At 41.0% G+C, this 23,423-nt stretch overlaps 2 protein-coding genes across 6 annotated transcripts in view; both read right to left on the bottom strand.

Moving 5' to 3' along the window:
- The window catches only part of CPNE1 (copine 1), a 44,297-nt gene extending 23,725 nt beyond the window's left edge, over positions 1–20,572 (bottom strand). For 2 of the 5 annotated variants that reach the window (XR_009933771.1, XM_062504999.1), the window contains exon 1: positions 17,688–17,744. The gene's annotated coding sequence lies outside the window, so the exon portion shown is untranslated. Of the gene's footprint in view, positions 1–13,095; positions 13,233–17,687; positions 17,745–20,494 lie in introns of those variants that run through there. The other 3 variants (XM_062504995.1, XM_062504996.1, XM_062504998.1) reach the window with 3 other exon arrangements.
- RBM12 (RNA binding motif protein 12) lies at positions 8,437–13,216 on the bottom strand. The gene has a single exon (XM_062504994.1). It carries the CDS (start codon positions 13,214–13,216, stop codon positions 10,577–10,579), a length of 2,640 nt encoding a protein of 879 aa, XP_062360978.1. The 3' UTR covers positions 8,437–10,576.
- Positions 20,573–23,423: the final 2,851 nt, after the last annotated feature.

The raw sequence follows: 23,423 nt of genomic DNA, 5'->3' as shown, positions 1-23,423 counted from the left end.
CCCCTGAGCTCAGAACTGGGCTGCAGTCCTCCTCAAGCACGGTATTGACCACTGTGCACCTCTGGGCCTGCTGAGCACACAGGCAGGTACCACCTGGTTCTACTCACAGAGTAGTCTCCCCATGAACCATGAAGCTTCAGTAGCACCAGAAAAACGGGGAGGGGCAGGGGGGTGATTGTCCAAAGTAGCCCATGGGTACAAACTTTGACAACCCAACCTCCAAGAAGCTCCTGGAAAATGACTGAGGAGACAAAGCTCCCATTTCTAACAAAAAAAAACCAAAAAACACCACAAGCAAACACGCACACATCTAAAAAAAACCTGAAAGCACAACAATCACAAATGGGATGGCAATTTTGTCAATTTCCAGTAGAAAATGATGCAAACAAGAACTTCAATCAGTTCATCTTCTTTACTCCAGCTTCCCCCTACCCAAGAGCCAAGTCCCAACACTTGGGGAAAAGCACCTTCTACAAATACACCTTTCCATCTCTACAACGTTCACTGTTAACTTGTACACCACCAATATACCCCTTAAACATAATAAATAATAACAATAAACTCAAACAAATGCTCATGCATGCCTTCACTATATTCTCCACTTTTCTGAGAAATAAGAAACTGATAAGTCAAAACTAAAACTATTCCAAATATTAATTTGTAACATTAAATTACAAAAAGTTTCAAATTAACACCTGGACTTAAGCAAAACTTATTACTAAACCAAACTTCATGCAAAGAAAACTATTTCAAAGTTTTTCATAGTATTTAATAGTAGAATATCAATATTTTCATTTTCATTTCCTTGAAAAACTAAACACAAGCTAGGGCTTTGGAGGCAGTTACTGGACTTAAGCTACAATAGTAACTGCAATCCTAAAAGTGTTCACTGACTCCTCCCACCAAGTAAGATTTTCTTCCCATTCTTTTCATATTTATTCAGGTGCTTTTTCTTTCCCCTCACCGTGATTCTCAAGTATTTATTACTGAAACCTGAAGAACAACTTAATTGAAAAACAGACTTAACATCTCAACCACACAGACCTTTGTAACAACCCCAAACATGTATTTTACACTGCAAATCATCTCTGCCTTTCTCCTCTAAGGTCTTGCTCTTTCCCTTAAACCCCAGCTATTTATACTTCAGGCCTAAACATTCTGTCCCATTCCCCAGGTAAATTCCAGCTGTCTATTACTCGATCTTCCATTTTTCCATCCAAACTCCTTAAGATGAGATCAAAGACTACACCATATTCCTCTTGGTTCTTGAACTACACTGCAGTTTTTACCAGCAAGTACCTCCACACATCACTTCTTACTTAGATGCACCCATGATTTTTGAAGTGATTCCTCAGCATTCATTCTCTTGCCCCTTCACAACCTCTACCTTTCCCAAACTCTGGAAGTCTAAACTACAGTACTACTATCCTGTAGTTATACTATATGGATATAATTTTACCCATTCCTCCAAAACTAGGCATGGTGACTTAAAGGCAGAAACTCAGTAAGCCATCTGTCTAGACTAGTCTGTACTGTGTGAACAGCAGGAGTTCAAAGTAGAACTTTAAATACAAATATGCCAGCAATACATTTTACTGATCTTTGCTATTTTATCAAATTCACATGAAGAATTTTAGTGGGTACATTGTACCAGCAGCCATTCAATCAATGAAAAGTTTGACAGACATTCTTCTTATTGCACTTGTTGAATCATCACCAGAAAAGACTGAAGTACTACAGAGGAATTCTTTTCACTATTTTCAGTCGCCCTGCAGTTGTCATGGCACAGTGACAGCTCTTGCCTAAAAAAATCAGTAAGGACATAAAGCAGAAGTGACATTCCAATTTCTCGCACTTTAAGAACCACATTACCCCTTCACATTATGTAAGTCAGTCTTTCGTCTTTATGGACTTTAATATTGAACCTAGCTTACAAAATATGATCCAGAAAAAAATCCCAAACCTTAATATTAGTTCTGCAGTACTCCCAGGAAATTTATTTCTTTGACTTACTCACTGCAAGTTCAGCCTAACTGCCAATACTCTCCATTTTTTCTACTTTTGAGTGTATGCTTCCTTTTAAGAGAGAGATGCACACTGATACTACTTTTCTGTCACTAATAATTACCACTTATACTATAAACATCTTAACTTCTCCCTCCTAATCCGCTGCAAAATAATGACACTTCAAAACAAAACAATCCGCTGCAAAATAATGACACTTCAAAACAAAACAAACAAAAAAAAACACTAAAAAAAACCCCACCACCACAAAAGCCTGCCATTAAGGAAGAATAAAGGGAAGGATATGGCAGGGGATTTGAAAAGTTGTTTCTTCTCTCACCCATCAAGACTAACAATGGAACAATTAAAAGGCCACAAGCACCAAACAGACCTCATGTTCCTCTCAGTTCTGTTCCAGATCCAACCTCTCTTGACAGTGCATCTTCACAAAAGCACAAATCCATTACAACAGTGGGTTCAAGTCACTCCATTTGTGTCAGAGACAAGTAGGCCAAAAGGATCACACCTAATTTTCCTGCATTAAGGCAGAACACACAAATGCAGGCAGACAACTATTTCTTCAAGTGCACTTCCACATCTGCTATCCACAGTATACACACTGTAACAGTTTCCAATTTATATCCTGAAGAAGTATGTTGTTACTAGGTTTGAATTTCCTGCAAAGGTGTTCCACACGCTTGAAAAAAAACACATCTCTGCAAGCCAAGCACCTGAAAACTCCTAGAACCCCCAACAGGGAACCTCTTTTTCTTTTCCTCAAAGTGCAATGAATAGCTTCAATAAACTTTTAAGAAATATGACTGTACTGAGGCAGACAATTCTCCAAACAAAAACCCCTCCGATTAAAAATCTACGAGTAAATTTAACCACTACAAAAGAACGAAATAAATTACACTCACTCTAAAGCAAATACTCAAAGTTACCACCATTAGGTGGACCCTGCAAACTTGGGTTACAAACGGTAGAGCACGACCTGTCTCAACCAGGCAGCAGTCAGTACTAACATAAGACTGAGCACCACCATCACTTGTCCATCACAGATTCACAGCTTCTATGTGAACCTCATGCAGTAGCAGGGGGATTTGGAAAGCACAAAAAGATTAAAACAGTATCTCTGAACTGCCAAAAAAAAATTTAAAAATGGTACTACCTACCTAAACTTCTTCAAACCTAAACGAGACAGAGAAGGTTATACTACATCACCACCATGGCTAGCACAGAACACAGCTACAGGGATTCCTCTCACCTTTCATAGTAACAAAATAAAGTGATATTATGGTTATAGTCATTCCTGTCATTGCACTGAAATTGCTGGAATTTCATAGAGATACCTTACCTGCAGATCAATTAGGATTCATAGTTCATTCACTTATTTAGTTCAAAAGTAAGCATTTTAGGTTTCAGAAAACTTACTGTTGTTTCTGCTTGAAGCTGTTTTTACACACCTAACTAATGACAAAATTAAATACAAAAAGTAACATAAGCTATCACGCAGAAGGAAAACACTACAAAGTCTTCTGATCCTGGAGACAAAGCAGCCAAATACTGCCTTCAGTATTCAAGAAGTAGCATGATATAGTGCTTGTGCTGCAAGGAAGAAATGCCATTTGGGTTGTCTTAACAAAACTAGAGTGTCAGTTACCCAAAGGGACTGCTAAGTGTCCAGATGACAAAAAAAGGCCTTCAAAAATTCAGGATATTTGTTCAGTAGGTCATGATGTTGTGCGTGTAATTTTCCACATACACTTGAAAGGCTTTTTTAAGAGATGTATGCAGTTAAAATATACACACTGACTCAAGTGATAACTACAGTTGTCTTTAGAATAACTGAAAAAAGACTTACCATCACAAACTATTCTGATTTGCAATCTAAGAAAACATATGACTCTGCAGAGCTCAAGTTTTACTGTTTACAGCAACTCATTTAGATCAATTACCTATCTCATACATTCTATTATAACAACTGAATTTACATTTCAGATCAGTTTAAGAATGTAAGTATTTAGTCTCTGGTTTATTGTGCTGCATTTCACACAAACTCAGCGCTGAAGTTTCTGAATCCACATACATTCTTTATTGGATTAGGGTAGCACTTGCTTGTTTTCACTATAGCTAAAGCATTACAGTTTGGCCTCAACCTTTCAATTTTCCCCCTAATGCCCCATCTCTGATGATAAAGTAGAAGTTCCCTTAAAGTGAGGAAGAAAACATTCTTAGCTGTGCCACCACCACCACTCTGCACACACAGCTCCCAAAAACACTCAAGTCCATATTTGTAATGAGCTCTAAGTGCTATTAAAAACACTCTTATGTATTCATATGACTGGACCTGCAAAACAGACAACTGGCTCTGCAGCAATGCTGGAATGTAGTGGGGGAACCTTAGGCAGGTGAATTTGTGGTATTTAATAACTATGCCTCCCCTCCTTAAGGAACAGGGTTTCCTGTACATTCAGTCAGTGAACTGCCAGTGTCTAATGTTACTTTAATTAGCCTCTTCACTTTTATAGCTGGTTGCACTAGTGTTGCTCAAACATACATGGTTTAAAAATTCTGCTCTTGTATTAGAAATATTTGCCCAATAACAAAAAAGTATTGGCAATCATCATTTTCACTTTAGAGTTGAGCTTCCTGTTCAAACAAGCAAGGGCTTTCCTTTCCACAATCCATATCCATTCTCCTGTCAAAACAAGTAGCAATACTTTGATTATACTGATGAAAACAAAGAAGCTTGATAAAAAGCTCATTGAGAAGCACATTCTGGCAAATGCCACCACAGCAAGGTCACTAAACAAATGGGTGCTACACAGAGGTTTCAAGTTTTACTGACAGAGATCCTATGGACTTCATCATAAAAGGCACTCAACCAAAATTATTTAAAATGAATTCTTGAAGTAGTTAAGGTTCTGATTATATCACTGTTCTCCTCCCCAAATCTGCCTCAATGACTAAAAAGCATTTCAAAGCTTTCTACTGTCACACAGAGCAGTGCTACAGCCACATATTCACATCCAACAGAAACCAGTCAACACTAGCTGGAAGTTCCACCCTCCTTCACATGGTCAGAAATCAGAGCCATACAATCCAACCAATTCCTTGTCTAACAATACTGCAAGTACAACACGAAGACTTCAAAGAGTCACCAGCCTTCCTGAAGGCCAGGCTATGCCAGAGGCACTATTAGGCAGGATTATTTTATATTTTCCCTCTGCAAGCCCTGTAAGTCCTTACTTTTTGGTTTTAAACTTTACAGGGAAATTAAATTAACACTCCTGAGTATTGTGCACTGTTAGGGCAATCTCCACTCCAGGTCCCAAAGTCTTCCCTGGCTATGACCTATAATCAACCAGGTCTAATTCACTGTCAATTCATAGCAAAAGAACTCAAAAGTTGAAGAAAATTATGAAGCTGGTGTGAGAAGAGCAAATACAGAGTTACAAACTGCTTTTGTGGAACTCAAATGCATGCTTAAAAAAAAAGAACCCATTCCCGGTCTCTGAAAGCTTATCTAAATGTATTGGGGAAGCAACTAGTAATATCATTTGAATTTCAGGCTGTACACACGAGAACACACAAGAAAGATAGGCACAAAGGAGTAAGCTTTGCCTCTGCAGAAGCAGCAAAGGAACTCAGGTAGAACTCATCTGGCTAATTCTCTCTGAAGCTACCATGCTGTGAATACACAAGCAAACCCAGAATAACAAAGGAATCTGCACACAAGTGAATACCAGCAAGTGAAAGGAGTCACTGCCAAATCATCTGACACCCATGTTCAGGGTGGAACTACCAAAAAGGAACACTTTTAGGACTGCTTTATTTCCATGTGGTGTTTATAGCCAGGAGTGAAAGGCATCCAGGTCAGGGAGGTGGGAAACACTCCCTGCACAAACAACACCCGAACATTGCACATAGTAACAAAGCTCCAAGAAAACCAGTAACAACATCATCTATATAGAAAACTAGCCACAGTTAGACCTACCTTATCATGGGATAGGGAAAGAGAGGTAGATTTCAGTACACAGCCACAAATCAATGTGTGTACTACCAACCAACAGGTTTTCATTCCATGGAAAATCCAGACTGTGGAAAAAACAAATCTTTGAACTGCAATCACATTCTCACTGCCAAATACAGATAGGAAGAAAGCCCTTTGAGGTTATTCTTCCTGCAGAAGCATTAAAAGATTCCCTTCCTCTCCCTCTGTACACAAACTCTAGCTCAGTGTTCCCAAAGCCATGAAAAAAAATACAGCCACCAAGCAGCAAGGAGCACCAGCAAACCTGGAAAAGAGCAAAGACAACCAAATGTATTTGGCAACTCTGCCCCCAAGCCAAAGCAGAGTTTATGGAAAGCCTTACAGCAACAGAATATAGCATCTAATTTTCAAAGACATGCACATCTAAAGCAGCAAACTGTCATAAAACTGATTTGTATATTTCCCTAAACTCCAACTAAATGTTTCCCAATATGTCCAGCTTCAAAATTGCTTCTTTCCAACCGATTAACAAATATAGCAACGAGTTGTTTTCTTGGACTACAGTCCATATTGAACAGGAATTGCAATCCTTTGTTTCAAGGTCTAATTCACATATCTGAATAATGAACTTAAACCAACTGCCCTCAAACAATGGTCCATTGGCCAAACAGAAGTTTTAAGTGGTCCATAATACATAGTAGTTTCAGTTTTGCAGATCAGAAGGCCAACACAGTTCAGTGCTGTTGACCAACCAGCTGAGGGCCAACAGCACTTGCTACAGGAAGCAGCAACTTTGGAACCACCACAGCAGAAGACTGAGGAGAAACAAAATAAAGAAACCACAATCATTATTTACATTTAATGCACCACTGGTGTGCCTATAAACTGGAAACACACTCTTTTGTAGAGTCTATAGTCTTCAGTGCTCCAGAATACTCTCAGCAAAACAAACTGCTGATTTCACCAAGTATAGGCAATGACAGCATGAGCAACGTGGAACTGAGCAGCACATAGATTTTTTAAAAGGCAGACCTTCAATGTCATGTGGTACACAACTACAGTCTTCATTTTTGCATCAATCTTTCTCTCCACTCAACAAAAATTCAGAGCATAGACACTCAAGGTATATACTATATGCTATGAAAGGAATGCTACTCAAGCATCCTGCAGGTTTCTTTAAACCTACAAAGTCTCAAACCTCTCATGAATCTACATTTAGACCATAGAAACAATGCATCGGTAAAGAACTGGTTTTAATGCTGGTATTACAGAATGCCAACAAAATCTGACAGTGACATTTACAGGTAACTGCTTGAAATTTAGTAATACCAAGTCACACTTTCATCCCACTACTGAAGTTCTTTCATGTAAGTCACAATTTTATCATTGACTGATTGCATTAATTTCTATTTAGAATGGGAAAAAAACCCATGCATTAAACCAATCATGTTGTGAGTGCAACATTTTACCACTTTCTTTTACAAGAAGTACTTACACACATAAGGAACTGCTAAAACCACCAACTTAGCCAGTTATATAAACTCAAGTACCTTCTTGCCATTATTTGGAGAATTCGGGACATGAGTGTCACTGACTGTATTGTTCCAATGAGGCTAAGAAGGATGTAACTTCCTGACACTCAAGGCATCAAAGTCAAAACTGGGGATTAGACCAGCATCCATCAGCTGATTCTGTCCACTGCTACCTCTTGCTAGCAATCAGCTTGGGGTGTTATATCCAACAGCAGTTTTGTACCTTCTGCATCAGAGATGGGACATCAGAGGTCCTACCCTTTATTTTTAAGGCTGTTCATTAATATAGACAAGTGCTAAGTAAGCAATTTTATTAACTCTAGACATGTAGTCTAAGGGTATCACTCACAATTTAGTGTAACATACAGCTTAAGGCTACTTCTAACATGAAACCACATTGTTACAGTAAAGGGTTTGCACTGACCCTTGATAAGTAACTTTTTTCTGTATGTTTTAAAGGATCAACTGTAACTATTTAAGTTGATGTGCTGTTTCTCATATATACACAAAATCTAAGCATGCCATGACTTCCTATTTTTTTCCAAGAGCCTACTCTTAAGGAAGAGGGGATATTTACTAACTAATTTATGCTAAAAGATAAGGAGAATCAACTGTTTGGCAAAATGAAGAGTCCCTGTCCCAACCCAAATCCTCCATTTAAACTTTAAACATTCCATCCAAGCCAACATTCCCAACACCCACGGCTTTGGTTTGTGCTTTTTTTCAGATAAGCACTGAAACATCTTTAGACCATACAGTAAAATCAAGTATCAGAAAACAGCTTTCCAAAACAAACCTGCACGTTTAGCAAGTCCAAAGGAACAGGCACACAAGCATGTTTCACAGCATATGCTGTGTCTAACCCAAACACTAGAAGCCTTGGATACATTACCAAGGGGATCACAATGTGAAATCAAAAGACAGTAACACAGAACTGTGTATCTAATTCCAGACACCTGTAGTTTAATTACATTTCACAACAAAGCAAGAATTGTTGTGATGCATTTGAACTTGAAAAAGCAGTTACCGCCAGTTTTAGTGAGTCAACACACACTAACATCTTAAATCAATTCTGTGAACAATGAAGCCAAGTTTTCCTTTTCAGTAATTTTATTCTAATGTAAAACATGAAGAAACAAGCACCCAAAAAACGCCAATATAGTATGAAACTTTAATAAAAGTTGCTTAAAAAACAAAGAGCAAAATTTTAAAATAAACTGACTTGACTCCTAATCACACATCTTTCTGACATCAGGAAGAGTACTTTCAGACTGTCAGGGAAAAAAAAAAAGAAACAAAGATCTGCTGTTGAAACATTACTCCCAAAGACTGTTGAAATGCATAACATGAAGCTTCAGAGACAGACAGTTTTATTAACAGGAGGCTTAATTTTAAACAGTATATACAAATCACATGACTTTTCCAAAGTTGGGACCACCTAGCAATCTGTCAAAACAAAATTATTCTAATGAATTACAGAAGCATCTGTGTAATGCAACCACCTCTTTATTGAAGTACACCTTTATACAATCCTTCCACGGATTCCTCTACTGTGAAATCCTCTCAGGACGCAGCGCTGCACAGGTTTGCAAATCTCTCCTACACACCACACGAATAAAACTGTTGCCACTTGCACCTCTCAATTTTGCCTGCCCATACACTTCAGTGTTCCATGGTATGCAACACCAAAAGGCACTGTTCTTCTTTGTCAAAAAAAACCCAAAACAGTTTGAAGTTTACTATGTTTAAGTACAATGATTTGCAGGGAATAGCAGGATTTTTTTTCAGGCAATGCCCAAGTATTAAAATTTATCATAAGCCAAGCAAGGATGAACCAAAAAAATTCTACTTTTCACTTGCATAATTACTTCCTTTCCATTTCTGTTTTTCCATGGAAGGTTTCACTGAACAACAAAGAAAATGGCAACTCTTTACAGACTTTGAATACAACAGCACAACTTTATTGCAAAAATATATAGTAAACTCAGTTATTTCCAAGTTTTGGAGAAAAATAAATTTTATCTCTGAATTCACCCATAGCAGTAATTCACAACAGAGTTGCTGAAGATACAAGTTTCTTTCATTGTAACCTAATTTAAAACTTTATCTGCACTCCAATATTCTACTAATAATCACCACTTTGGCTCTCTTCGCAGAAACTCTATGTGAGGAGTTCAAGAGACATGTGAGAAACACCAATATCCAACTAGTGTCAAAGATCTTTTCCCAACTGATTTGTGTAATCCTAACAAATCAAGCTACTTAAACAATAATGATTATTTTCAACTGAAAACATTTTAAATGTACTATAAAACTCATATGATTTTTGTTTGAGGTTAGCTATACTTGTGGCAAAAGTCTTATTCTGCACAGTTATAATTGCAATATATAAATAACTAAAGGTTATACCACAAAGAACAGCTTGAATTTTACAGAACGATTCTGCTCATACTCATAGGAATTAGTTTGGTAGACACATCAGCAAAGGGCATAATTCAACTGTTCATACAGTGAGAATTTTGGAAAAAATAAAGATACATACACAAAACAATTGATCTGTGTACACTGAGAATTCATTCAGTTGCAGAATAAAATCAGGACTTTAAACAAAGCTTTGACCTGTGAACAAAGCGAATTCAGCCAGCTTTTAACCAAATCTAAAAATAGCTATCTATTTTACAATGGCTTACAAGAACACCACTGAAGAGCTTCACTGACTTCATCTATTTCCCTTATCCAAAACTATGTCAAACCAATCTCAGTTTCTCAATAAGCACTGTGTCCAGAAGAGTTTACCAAACTTTTATGACGAGTAAGAATCTGTCCAGCTTCTCCACATATTTGTACGAGGAAAATCCACCGCACCTCTCTCTTTGCAGTGCTTCTTATGTAACGGCTAACCCAGTGCTTTGTCTTATCAAAACCGATCTGTTTTACAATTTAAACAATCCACAGGTTCTATCCTGGAAATACTATAAAAACCAATCCAGATGCATTTGTCACAGCACTATGAATATCTATTCTACAACTACTTGATGAACAGTTACCCTAATACAAGTTTTACTTTTCTGGAACCTATAGGCCTGTCATTTAAATCAACAACAGCTGCCATAGCTTCATCACGAGACTCAAATGCAACCATTGCTTCTCCAGTGGGCATGCCTTTTTCATTGTATTTTAAGCACACTGAACCAGGGATCACTTGATAACCATAAAAGAAATCCAAAATTTCATCCACCGAAACAGTGAAGGGCATATTCTGCACTTTAATGACAGTTGGCCCTGGCTTCCCAGACCCTGTTCCAAAACCTGGGGGTCCACCAATATGTATGCTTCCTGGTCCGGGTCCAAACCCTGGAGGTCCACTTAAGTGTCCAAGACCGCTAGCAATTGCTGGAGGACCAGCACCAAAGGCAGGGGGCCCACTTAAATTGCCAGGACCATTACCAAATGTCTGAGGACCCCCTGCAAAACCTGCTGGTCCACTCAAATTAGCAGGACCACCTGCAAAACCTGGTACCTCAATACTTGCACCAGGTAAACCACCAGCTGCAACTGTGGGTATTCCTGGTCTAGAATCAGGAAAGCCACCTATTCCAGGTGGTGGTAAAGGGGGACCAAATGTGCCAGACCCGCTGAAGTTACCAGGGAAATTGAACGGAGGACCATTATTTGCTTCTTTAGCATTTCCCCCCAAGAAGGCATGCTCATCACCACCAGGGCCCTGTGCTCCTGGTACAGCCGCATTTCCCTGGATCGGTATTTTCAGGATTTTTTTCCCTTGAGATGGTGGGCTTCTCTCAATATCTCTCATTTCTTCTAGAGTTATCAAACGCAAATTAACATCTCTTCCATTCAGCTTTTTACGGTGCAAGCGCTCTGCCTTGCGAGCATCTTCTTCAGCTTTAAACTGAACCAGTGCTTGTCCTAAACCTTGCCCATTATTATCAACAAGAATTTGTACAGAGTTTTCTTCTACTGCCAATCCCTCTAGAAACTGAAGTATTTCAATTTTTGTTATATTGTATGGAATATTAGATATATGCGCACACAGTTTCGGCAAGCCTGACTCTCCCTCTGCATTCATCAAGATTTCTCTCTGGTCATAGCTGAAGTTCTGCAATCTTTTACGAATCATATCTATTTTTTCTAACATTGCTTTTTTAGTAATCGGATGTACTTGAATGAAGCGATTCCCTATGTACTGCTTATGATGACACAATGCTGCTTTATAATCAGCTTCATTCCTAAACTCAACAAACCCCTCTCCAATTGCCTTCCCATTGGGTCCATAAGCTATATAAATGCTGTCCTCAACTATATCCAGCTTTTTAAAAAAATCTATCACATGTTTGTTCTCTGATTCAAAGGGAAGACCTTTCAAATAAACACAGAAACCGTGCTCATGGGGAGATCTCGACCGTGACCTTTTCTGTCCAGTGGGAGATTTGGACCTAGGATGAGCCTGGGGAGGAGGATGCGCCTGCCCAGAGGGACCCATGGTTTGCTTGAAAGTTATGTGGCCTCCAGCAGCTACCCACTGTCTCTCTGTTGCAGGACTAACTTCAACATAGCGCTGAATCATCAGCATTCTGTTTCGCTTCAGTGCTTCAAACGTATCTTGAGGAGAAAAAAACTTAACTAGTCCATTTCCATTATTTCGACCTACATGATCCTTCAGCATATGGATTGCATCCACACGGAGCCCAAGGAAAAAGTCTTTCACATCAGATTCTGTTGCAGTAAAGGGCATTCCATGAACGCTGACATACAAATCATCAGGATTGATTGGAATTGGCTTGACACTACCTTGAGAATTCATCTGGATAGGATTTACAGGATTCATGGGACCAATAAACAATGGATTCAAGCCGCTGTTCATATTCACTGCTGCTCCAGACCCATTCATTCCAGTGGGTAAGGGTGCTACAGGTGGAGGATTCATAGGAGGCATTCCTGATATGGGCGGCAGAGGCGTCATTGGAGGTACAGGGGGCACAGGGGGTATTGGAGGAACTGGAGGGACAGGAGGCAGTGTGGGTACAGGAGGTGGAACAGGTATAGGGGGAATAGAAGGCATTGGTGGCAAAGATGGCATAGCTGGAATAGGAGGGATGGGTGGAGGAGGTACTGTGTTCATTGGGGATGCTGTGCTAGGTATAGTTGAGCTAAATGTTGGACTACCAAAGGTACTCCCAAGATTTGGAGGTGCAGTCCCAATATTGGCAGTAGAAAATGTGGATATGTTTTTATTGCTTTCATGCACCGTAGTAGAAGCAGTTACTACACTAGGAGAAGGATTATTAAAGTTAGGTACAGTAGTAGGTAAGTTAACCCTTCCACTCATTCCAGAACTAGGTGGTGGTCCCGACCTGCTAGCATTTGCTGGTGGCATATCTAGATTGGCAGTTTCAAAACGCCTACGACTGAGCTCTATCATGTTCTGCATTTCAGTTTTACTGCTCAGCAACAACGTTACTTTTGACCCTTTAATTGTACCACCTGTGCGCATCATACCAAGCCTTGCATCTTCATCAGTGGCAAAAACGATGAAAGCCTCACCCAGTTCACCCCCTACAATATGCACGCCCCCATCGGGAATGGTCAATCCAGAGAAGAAGTGGCGAATGTCCATGGTCCCCGCCACAATCGGGAGACCTTGCAAGCGGATGACCACAGCCATGCTGCGCTGAAACCACACACACCTGCAGATGAGAAAAGGCAACGGCTATGTCAGACTACTGTTTGTGACACCATGCAATTACCTACAGACACCATCTACTATATTTGTTTATATACACCTAATAACATCTTGCAAAGATTAAGCGTGTTTATACTCCAAGTTCCTTATTCATATTTACTTCATACAAACTGAAGTATTAAACATTTACCAACACCATAAACATACATTTTGCACTAGGAATTCCAAAATAGCTGTGATACTAAGACCAACAAGCGTCAGTTAAAAAAAAACAAAGGAACATCAAGAAACAGAACTATTACATCAGTAGTTCAATATTCAGTGGAATGCAAGCAAAAGTATTCTAGCCACACAAAACAAAATTAATTTACTATACACTGATATGGTATCCACTGTACCTGACAACGTGACTGAAAAATTCTGCACAGCTATGGGAAACAAACAGTTCCCTTTAATCTGGGGAAGGTTTTTACCTCCTGCCAGGTGAAGACAACTAGAAACATAACAGTGGGTTGGTTATGAACAAAACCCATTTGGACAACTAGCAACTGTGAGACTCACAAGACACCCTGACAGGGACCATCTATACCATACTGACCTGATGTTTTTCTCCTAGCAAAGACAAGAGGTCCAGGTCATCTGAAGCTTGCTATTATAAACTAGGGTCAGACACTCTGTGACAATAGAGGCCTCACTTAAATTAAATTATCACCTATGCCTATCTAGCTAGATATATGACCTTTACAATTTTCAAAAACAAGATCATTTTAATAGTTGCAGATACTCTGTCTAGCATGACCCCCTTATGTCTCAGACATAAGTAAATTAATTTTATCTCCACAGCTGGCATTAGTAGATACTTAAAGTAACTCTGAACAGCTAGATCTGAACAGTTACCTTGCAACCTCAGAAGTCTGAGGGTCCTATCAGTAGCTGAAGCTAAAGGGGAAACTAGATACTTGTCACTCATGTAAACCTCCAGCAAAGGCTTAAGTAATATTAACACAATTCAACAGTTCAGAAGCCTAAACCATCAGCAATAGCACCATGCTTCACCTGAGCCACTTCATCTCTGAAACCTCTTGACTTCGTAAGTACAAGCCAGTTCAGTATCCGTATGGAAGACCTCCAAGGCTCCCACAAGTCAAATACCAATAGTTTTAACTCAGCATTTGAAATCAAGGATGAACCAGATCACACAATCACAGAACTGTTTAGGCTGGAAAAGACCTAAAGATCAAGCCCAATCAGATGCCCCAATGCAACGCCACAAAGCTATGCATCAATGACTCCTGACCATTACCACAGCTCTGACCAACTACAGTCAATAACCATCTCCCAGCAATTCAGCTGTATCCCAGCATACAGTCAAATCTCTGCATTGGATCCATTTGCTTGTCCAGGTCATCCAAACACATTAGAGAAAACAACTCCTGAATAACTAGGTAAAGCCACAATTTAACCAGGTAAGGCTGAATTCAGTACTCAATGAAAACAAAAGTAACAGTTCTTCTGTGGGGTAAAAAAGCAACACTTCTTTTGTTTGCATGATGGAACCTAAGATTAATAAAATGAGTCCTTAAGTATTTTGTTTCTGTTGAACAACACACCAGAGCTAAACCCTTCAACATACCAATGAAGTTAAGCAACATCCTGGAGTATTACAGGGCATTGCCCTACAACTAACACCAGACACCAGAAAAGTGTGGAAGACCTTTCTCCCTGAAGGAAACCGCAAACAATTTGCGCCAAATCAGCTCTGCTGTTCTAGTCGCTGTGCATGAATATTGGATTCCTTGCTGCACCATCATGAAAGAGAGACTAGAACTTACAGTTCTTAACATAAGAAAAATCTTTAAAAAAGAAAAAAAGCCACTAAGAAAACCCCTATTGCACCAAGGAAAGACAGCAACAGAAAGGCTTGTGCTATATATACTGAGCTTTGGGGACAATTTTTTTTGAAAGCAACTTTCTCATCTCCACAGTGAGGTAACAGAAGCAACATCCTTGCCTTTAGCTCTTATGGTGGAAATACATTTAATCTGAAAATACAATTCATTGCCCAGTCATTTTCCAACAACAAAATAACTTGCCCATGAGGAAAAAAAACCCACAAGTTAAAGGATTATCTATACTATCTAAAACATCTAAAAACGTATCTAAGACTTTTTGCACTTGTTTTAAAAAGCAGTGTTTTATAATGATTCTGTTGTTTTATTTTGAATTTGCCTAATATGGATGACAATCTCAAACTGAAGTTAAAATGAAAATTCTCCTTTAAAGAAGCTATATGAAAGAGCACTGTAAACACAAGGTTTATGTTGTGCTACAGAACTGCTTTTGAATTAGATGATCCTGAGGCAAGCAAGCAGTACAAAAGTATCCCTGGCTTTGCATCTATGCTTTCAAGCCCAGAATACTACTCAAAGCAAATCTTGCCAGCAGGTTTAGATTTCTTCTACTACCTACTATACATAAAAATTCGTTTCAGAAATTTTTATGTATCAGAAGTTAAAGACATTTGAAGTTTCTCGTATTAAATGGGAGACTACTTTTAGCTATTCCTTAATACAAAAGGGATGACAATCTGATACAGCCATTGGCTAAACAAAGGCAACTTGGCAAGGTGTTTGTACCAAGGTCTGCTGGTTTGGACACCTTAGATTCTTTGACAGAACTGACACCTGCTAGCTTATAAACTGCATTTATAAATTATTTCATTAATCCAGCCCAGAAGATAAATCAACAGATTAAGTCACAGAAGAGTTCAAGCATTTGAACATTTAACTAAGTTCTGGGATAATGCAAATCTTTCTGTTTTGCATTAAATTCAAAACTTCATAATAAATGCTAAGGGTGTACTTGAAGTCTTGTTACTAAATATTCTATTCAGATCCACTAAATCACTATTGACAAAAAAACCCAAATAGCTGCTTAGGCATATAGTCACAAGAAAAACTATCTGCAATGACTTCAGTGTACTTAATTCCACATAGAGTATTCAGCAAATGCCTGCTTAATATTAAGCAACAGCTGACAGTAACATGGTCCGAATAAAAAGAATTTTAAGGACTTGACTAAACAAATATTTTTGACAAAGGAACACATAAAACAGCTGCTTCAACTTTTCAGAATTTCGATACTTAGACAAAGTAGTAGTGTCAGTTCTGTGATTTATGGAAAAGTCTCAAGCACCAAAAGGGCCAAATATTAAATTTCTAGACACTCACAAACCACATTTTTTGCAAAATGCACTATAATCCACTTGCTCAAATTTTCCAAGTAATGAAAATGCAAAGCTTGCTCAAATATTTCACTGTTCACTTGCAAAGACCAGCGCATGCAGAGGCAACATTAACTTGAGACACAAAACAGGCCGCACACCAGTTCAGCAGGCACTGAAGGCTTTTTGTTGGGCTTTCAGACATGTTCTCAGGCAGCCTGCTTTTCTCCTGGTACAAAAAAGTACTTCAAGGCAAAAGTGGGTTTTCTTCCCACTTTGTGTGTTTCGTATATTTGTGGAAAAACAACATCCTAATGGTATACTATGGAAAATCCATCCCCATTAGCAAGCCGCGATCAAAGCTGGAGATTTACAGGCTGCTGACAATCAACCTGATTCAACTAATTTGATGAACTTTTAGCATGTCTTGATAGCGATACCTTTTAAAATGCTGCTGTTACACTGAAAAAAAAAAAAGATGTAAAAGCTGAGAATACTATTTATCTCATCAATGTGCTAGTTAGTAAAATAAGAATAATTTGGGTCATACATACAAATTCAGAAGCTCACCAGGCTAGCCTTTTAAGATGCATGGATTTTACAATAGAGAAGTTCAGAAGATTCATCCTAGCCCCTGGGGAGTATTAAGGTACAATATCCACATGATACACACACACACACACACACACATTTGGCAATTCTTGGGTGAAGACTAAGAACTGCAGAAACACTGGTACTGTAGGAGGAATTTTAAGTATGAGACTGTCTTGCAAAATTAAAACTGCAAACTACAGTTTTGTCTTTTACTTTTTCAAGGCTAAAATCAACCTGTTTTAGTCATCTTTGAGGCAATTTGAAACTATCTGATCCCTTTAAGTGCTGCAAAACCTATCTAGAACCACTTGGTGTACACTTCCACACTCCAACAGTTACAAACACACAGACCTGTGGCTTGTAGCAAAGTAATTGCATTTTCCAACAGTGCAAAATAAATGGGAGAGTGTTCCAGACTACCAAATGCTGATGAAACAACAAAACATTAGTTTGGCAAAAAAATCTGTTTGTAAGAAAAACACTGCCAAAACCACCATCACCAGTGGTGAGCAGACAAGCTACAGATTATTTGACCCTAGTCTTTTGACACAAATTCACAGATTCCAAAAGCTTCACGTGTTTCTTAGGATATATTCAATAAGCATATAAAGAAGTCTTCAATTCAAAAGCTCTTACCTGCAAAGACAGATGTTTTTTTCTTAACAAGTAGCAGAAGCCAAGCCAATCCTGTGGGCAACCAATTAAAACCAACTTTTAGACTGCAATAAAGAATAAATGGAGGCAAAAATCAATGCAGGCAACACAACAGCAGTAACAGCCCACAAAGAACTGTATACATAGAATTTCAAACCTGCAACCACCACAAGGCACTGCAACATACAGGAATCATAAGGGTGCATTTTCTATACATATTCTCTATATGACTTACTGGCAATTGCATTGTAGAGCTTTTGTATGGTTTCAAGACATAAATATGCCTTCCACAAAGAATATAGAAAGATCCAGAAAGCATTTAAAGAGTCTTTCAAAGGCAAAGAACAAGAGTTAAATACTTGAAAGGCCTGAATTTTAGCAAACCCTTGCTCTATCAATAATGATATTCTTTCCTCCAACTGTGCATCTACTTACTTGAACAATGTAACAGAGATCAAGCCATGCCTAAGAAAACTACCCTAGAGCTGCAGCTGAAGAATTCTTCAAGAGTCACACCAGCTGGTGAAACTAAGTGACATTTCACAGCCACGTCTAGGCAGTCAACTCCACAGAGCACACAGCAAGAACTACCATTAAGATACACTACTTTCATTTGTAATCTGCTAATTCATTACCCAAATCCTGATCAAATGCCCATTTTCTTCATCCCTGTATAAAAATTATTTTCCCAGGTTTACAATTCAACAAAAGAGCCAAGCATTTTAAGTGGCAACACATGTATTTTGTATTTAAAGATGGCATGGAAAACCTTTGCTCTTTCATTACTTGGCAGACCACCTCACACCAAAATTCTTCGGAAAGCCACTGAGAAATGATTCTCACTAAGAACAGATAACTGCCTCCACCTCTTCACACAATGCAAACAAGCTGGTTTCAGTTACAAGCATCATTTCCAAAGTGAACTTAGAGCAAGAAGTACTAATAAACCCTTCACAAACTCCCTAACAGAGGGAATTTAAAAAACATAGCTATTTGCACATCTTCCATGACATCAACAGCAGACTTACAAGTGAGAAAGATACAACTACACTATACAGACTTATAATAAAATGGTAAATGCATTTAGAAAAATAAGACTTGTCTTTATTAGACCTTTAAGAGAAACATGCAATCCTATATTAGAAGGACTCAACTATATACTTTATGTATAGCATGTCAGCAGTTTACAAAGAAAGAAAGAAAGAAATGTAATCACCTGAAAAACCGTTTCATGCAAAACCACACCTGCTTCAAGCAGCAGATAAATCTTTCATGCATAAGGAATTTCCCATTTAAAATAAAAACACAAATCATTAAATGGATTTCCAGTATAGCAACCACCGTGTTGCATTCATTCCTCTTCATAACACTGAAAACAAGCTGAAGATTTGCAGTGGACTAAGGCAACACAAACAAAACCAGGCAGCATTCAGAACAGAATTCAGCAAAACTCCACTCTGCTATGTTTAACTTCTCCACCAAATACCATCTACTTTTCATTTCAAGTCTCAAAGATCTCAACTTTAAAGAAAACCATCAATGCCTTCTGTAGGCAAAAATAACCTTTCCAAACAACGGAATACGAAAGAGCCCATTAACTAGACAAGCATCGGCTAGAGCACAGCTGCTCCCACATAACGCTGGCACCACACTTCTGGGAGTTCTCCGGAGAAACTCCACAACACCCTGTCAGCTGTACAGAAAGGCTCAGCAGCCACTGGACACACAACAAACGATTAAACCAGAGGAATCCACCAAGGAAACAACCAGCCGATCTGCCTGCCTAACCCCAGTAGATCAAGGTGGGGAAACAAACCATGAAGAACAAGAGGTAAGTTTAAGAGTGAGCAAAACCAGAGCCATGAGGTGTTCTCGAAAGAAAACTCACACTGCGTATTTTCGGGACCCATTTGAATTACTTGTTTTTTTTCCTAAGAAGGATGGCTTTAAGTTATTTTTTAGTTTACAGATTCTGGAGGAGGGGTGTGATATTTTGGTTGGTTGATTGTTACTGTTTCGTTTTGTTGGGGTTTTTTGTCTGTTTTTTTTTGTTTGTTTTTTTGTTTTTGGTTTTTTTTTTTTTTTAAGCGGAGCCGATTTTTACCAGCAGAAGAGAGCGTTACTTTACTGAACAGCAAGTTCGCTGGTATTTATAGGGTACCCTCGAGAAGCGGTGGCAGCGCCGCAGACACCGGGGACCTTCCTCCCCGCAAAGCGCCGAGTGTTCGCCTCACTTCGTCCTCCGGGGCCGGGCAAGGCGCAGCCGCCCCGCCGAGCACCCCCGGGACCCACACCCGCCAGGGCCCCGCACCGACAACGGGACCGCGCGGCTCCCCGCCGCACCCAGCCCGCCGGGCGCCGCTCCGGACCCGTCATATCCCCGCCTCGGGCCCCGGCACGGGCCCCGCCATGCGGCCCGTGCCCCGGCTCTGGCCCCGGCGCCGCCGCAAGGTCACTCGGCCGCCTCCGCCGGACGGGCCCGCGGCGTGTGCGCTCGGCCCGCACGGACTCGCTGCCCGCACAGCTCCGCGGGCGCGAGCCAGGGACGGGGGAGCAGCCGGGGACGGCCCGAGCCGCGGGCCTGAGCGCGCCGGGCCGCAGCGAGGCGGGAGCGGCCCCGCTCCGCGGCCGCAGGCGGGAGGCGCCGCCCGGCCCGGCCCGGCCCGGCCCTTTGTGCGCGGGGACGCGCTCGCCCGGCCTCCCTCCCCGCGTCTTCCCGCCGCGCCGCGGGCCCGCAGCGCGCGGCTGGGCAGGCGGCCCGGCCTGCCCGGGCGCCGCCGCGCTCTTACCGAGGGCTCTGTACGGGAAAAAGGGTTAGAACGGAGCCGCCCCGCCCGGGCCCGCGGCGCGCCGAGCCCCGCGCACCAACCGCAGCCGCACAAAATGGCCGCCGCGATGCGGCGCCGCCGGGGGGGCGGGGCCGGGCGGGGCGGCACGAGGAAGGCGGGGCCGCGAGCGGGAGGACGGCGCGCGCCGGGCTGGGCGTGGCCGCTGCCCCCGGCTGTCCCCCCCCCCCCCCCCCCCCGGCCGGGCTGGGCCCGAGCTGCGCCGGCGGCGCCTCTGAGGGAGCGGGCCGGGCTGAGGGCTGCGTGTCGCTGGGGAAACCGGGACTCACGCAGGGAGAGCGTCGAACTTGTAACGAAGAGAAGAACCTTCAGAGCGGCTGTTTCCAACCTCTTGACGTACGACCAAGTCGCAGAATTAAAATGAAAGATTCCTGGGGGCCGATGCCCCATAACGAAGCAGCGCCCTGAGCTGAGGGACTCTCCTGGGTTCTCTGTCACTGCGCTTCAGCAGACACAGGCACATCAGCACCAGCCATCTCCAGTGGGGAAAAAAAACCGACCTGTTTAGCCTTCTGCAAGAAACATAAAAATAAATCGTTGCCTCCTTTTGCAAACGCTTTTGCAGTAAATGTTGCAGTTCAGCAACTCAGTTAACTTTGGCCTTGGTTTCTGTTAAGGGGTGAAAACCAACAAATTGTCGTGGTTGTGCTCTCCTGAGGCAGAGGGATCCAGCGTGGGGCTGCTCAGCAGCACAGCAATCCCCGTTCCGTCATGTTTTCCTGTATATCCCCTCTTTCTACTCCCAAATTCTACTTTACTAATCATTCCCTCCCAGCCAACAGCACACACTTGCTTATCTTCTCCCTGTTAACCCCAGTTTTTCAGATTTTGTGTTCTACTTGATGTTTATGATAACAGATGGGCTGAAAATACCAGTTCTGCCAAGATACCTCCTTCTTGTCTTGGCAAGTGTAGGCAGTATCCTGTAATTGACCTTTCTATAGCACTAGTGGCAATAGATAGGGTTGGCTGTCACCACTGCACCCTGATATGGCCCAGAAAAGCAGGTGGTTGAAATCACCAGAGGCATCAATAGCCAGGCTTGCCAGCTTCCCTGGAGAGCTGGTTGCCTAAGACATGCGAGGGGGAGCAGGAGAATCTGCAGCTCAGGGCTTCACTCTGCAACACCACAGCTGCACCAGCCACCCTGCAGTGGAGGCAGTGTAGGATAACAAAAGGACAGTGCTGCACTACCCCAGGTTAGAAGAAAAATAAGACTTTTCAGTGTTTGTGCAATGTGATGAGTCACCACATTACTTTTTTATTGTTCAAATAAAGTATGGTGAAGAGACCTGTGGGGTTTACCTTGTGGACCATTAGGAGCATGCCAAGGGTACCAAGGGTACCAAAAACAAGTCAGCAGCAAGATGCAGCTAGTTACCAACAGCAGGAGGAAAGTATCTATGGAAAGCAAAACATAGATAAACAGAAGGTTAAAGGACAAGGGATCATTTAACCATGTCCAGTGCTTTCCCTGTAACATGCATGTGGGGGAAGGCAGACAGGAAAAAAGCATTAGAAAATAATGGTATTTGCCTTTATTAGATACTATTGGAAGCATACACCTTTATTAGAAACTATTGGGAGCACACTAATTTATGTGTCTCCTTTACCTAAACCAAAACTGAAGAAAGGTGTTAGATATGCAACAAGGGGAAGAAAAATTACGTAACACATTTTAAAGTAAAGCTTGAGAAAACCAGCATCCACTGTGGCAATTCCACATATGAAATAAATATATTTTCCTCCTTGCAATATTAGTTTTGCTGCACCATTAGTCCAGAGGCATCACCCCAAACCCAAGGTTCTTTGGTTCTCCAGACTCTAAAGGTATCATTCCATAAATACAGCCTCTAATCCTATTCCTTCATCTGTGTTTTGGATGAATGAACTCAGTTTGCTAAATTATTCACAGTACTTTGTATTTTCCTTTCCAATAACTACATGCACACAGCAAATCTTAATTTCCAGAATTTCTAAATAATTTCCAGATTATTTAGAAAACTCTTCAACAGAAATAATCTTCACAGCCTCACAGAAACACGCTCTTCATGCCTCATCCCAATTTCTGCTTAAAACCTGTCAGTCAGATATGATGTAGCTTAATGATCTTGTGTAGTTACTCTTAGAATCAAACACTCTGTTGGTTTTACCATGCCTACTCAGCACAAGCCCACTCTGTTTATAACTATGAGCTTTGCTTCTTAAAAGAGCATCTTGTACCTGCCTTTTTTCGTTACTCTGATTTGGACAGATCAGAGCAACATCAGCTGTCCGAGGCATCATTTCTCCCAGCCATTTTCTTCCTTCCTTCCAGTGCAGGACCTTATCCACCAGCCTGAAATTTCATTGAAGCTGTCAATAGTAGAGGTCTCAGGCCAGTTTTTTGGGACTCAGCATTGGGAAACTGTACTATTTCAAAGCAGAGAGTATACATGTTAGCAGAAACAATTTGACTGGAAACAGCACATGACTGATGTCACAGCAGAGAGAGAACTGTCAGCTGGGCAGGTGTAATTCCCCAAGGCTTCCATATTTCCCTTTTTACAAATGGGGGATATTTTCCAATCAGTGAAAACTTCATTGGACTGCCACAACTTCTTAAATTGATGACTTGTGCTTAGCCACTTCCTCGGTCAGTTCCATACAGGCCTCCTGGTGTTGCTGCCTGATTTTGTCTTTTTTGGGATGCATTGCTTCCGAGTTCAGAAGAGCCGACCCTTTAATATCAACCAGCTTTCTTGGGCACCTCTTCCCTCTAGGGCATTATGCCACAGGACTCTATCAAGCAGATCCCTTGGGAGTCTGAACTCCTGAAGTCCAGAGCAGTGGGCTTGCTTCTCACCCTTGTCATCACCCCAAGGATCTCAAA

This window comes from Cinclus cinclus, chromosome 18 (genome assembly GCF_963662255.1).
Source record: "Cinclus cinclus chromosome 18, bCinCin1.1, whole genome shotgun sequence".
NCBI lineage: Eukaryota > Metazoa > Chordata > Aves > Passeriformes > Cinclidae > Cinclus > Cinclus cinclus.
The sequence above is the reverse complement of the archived record's forward strand: the minus strand, read 5'-3'. Positions and strand labels throughout refer to the sequence as shown.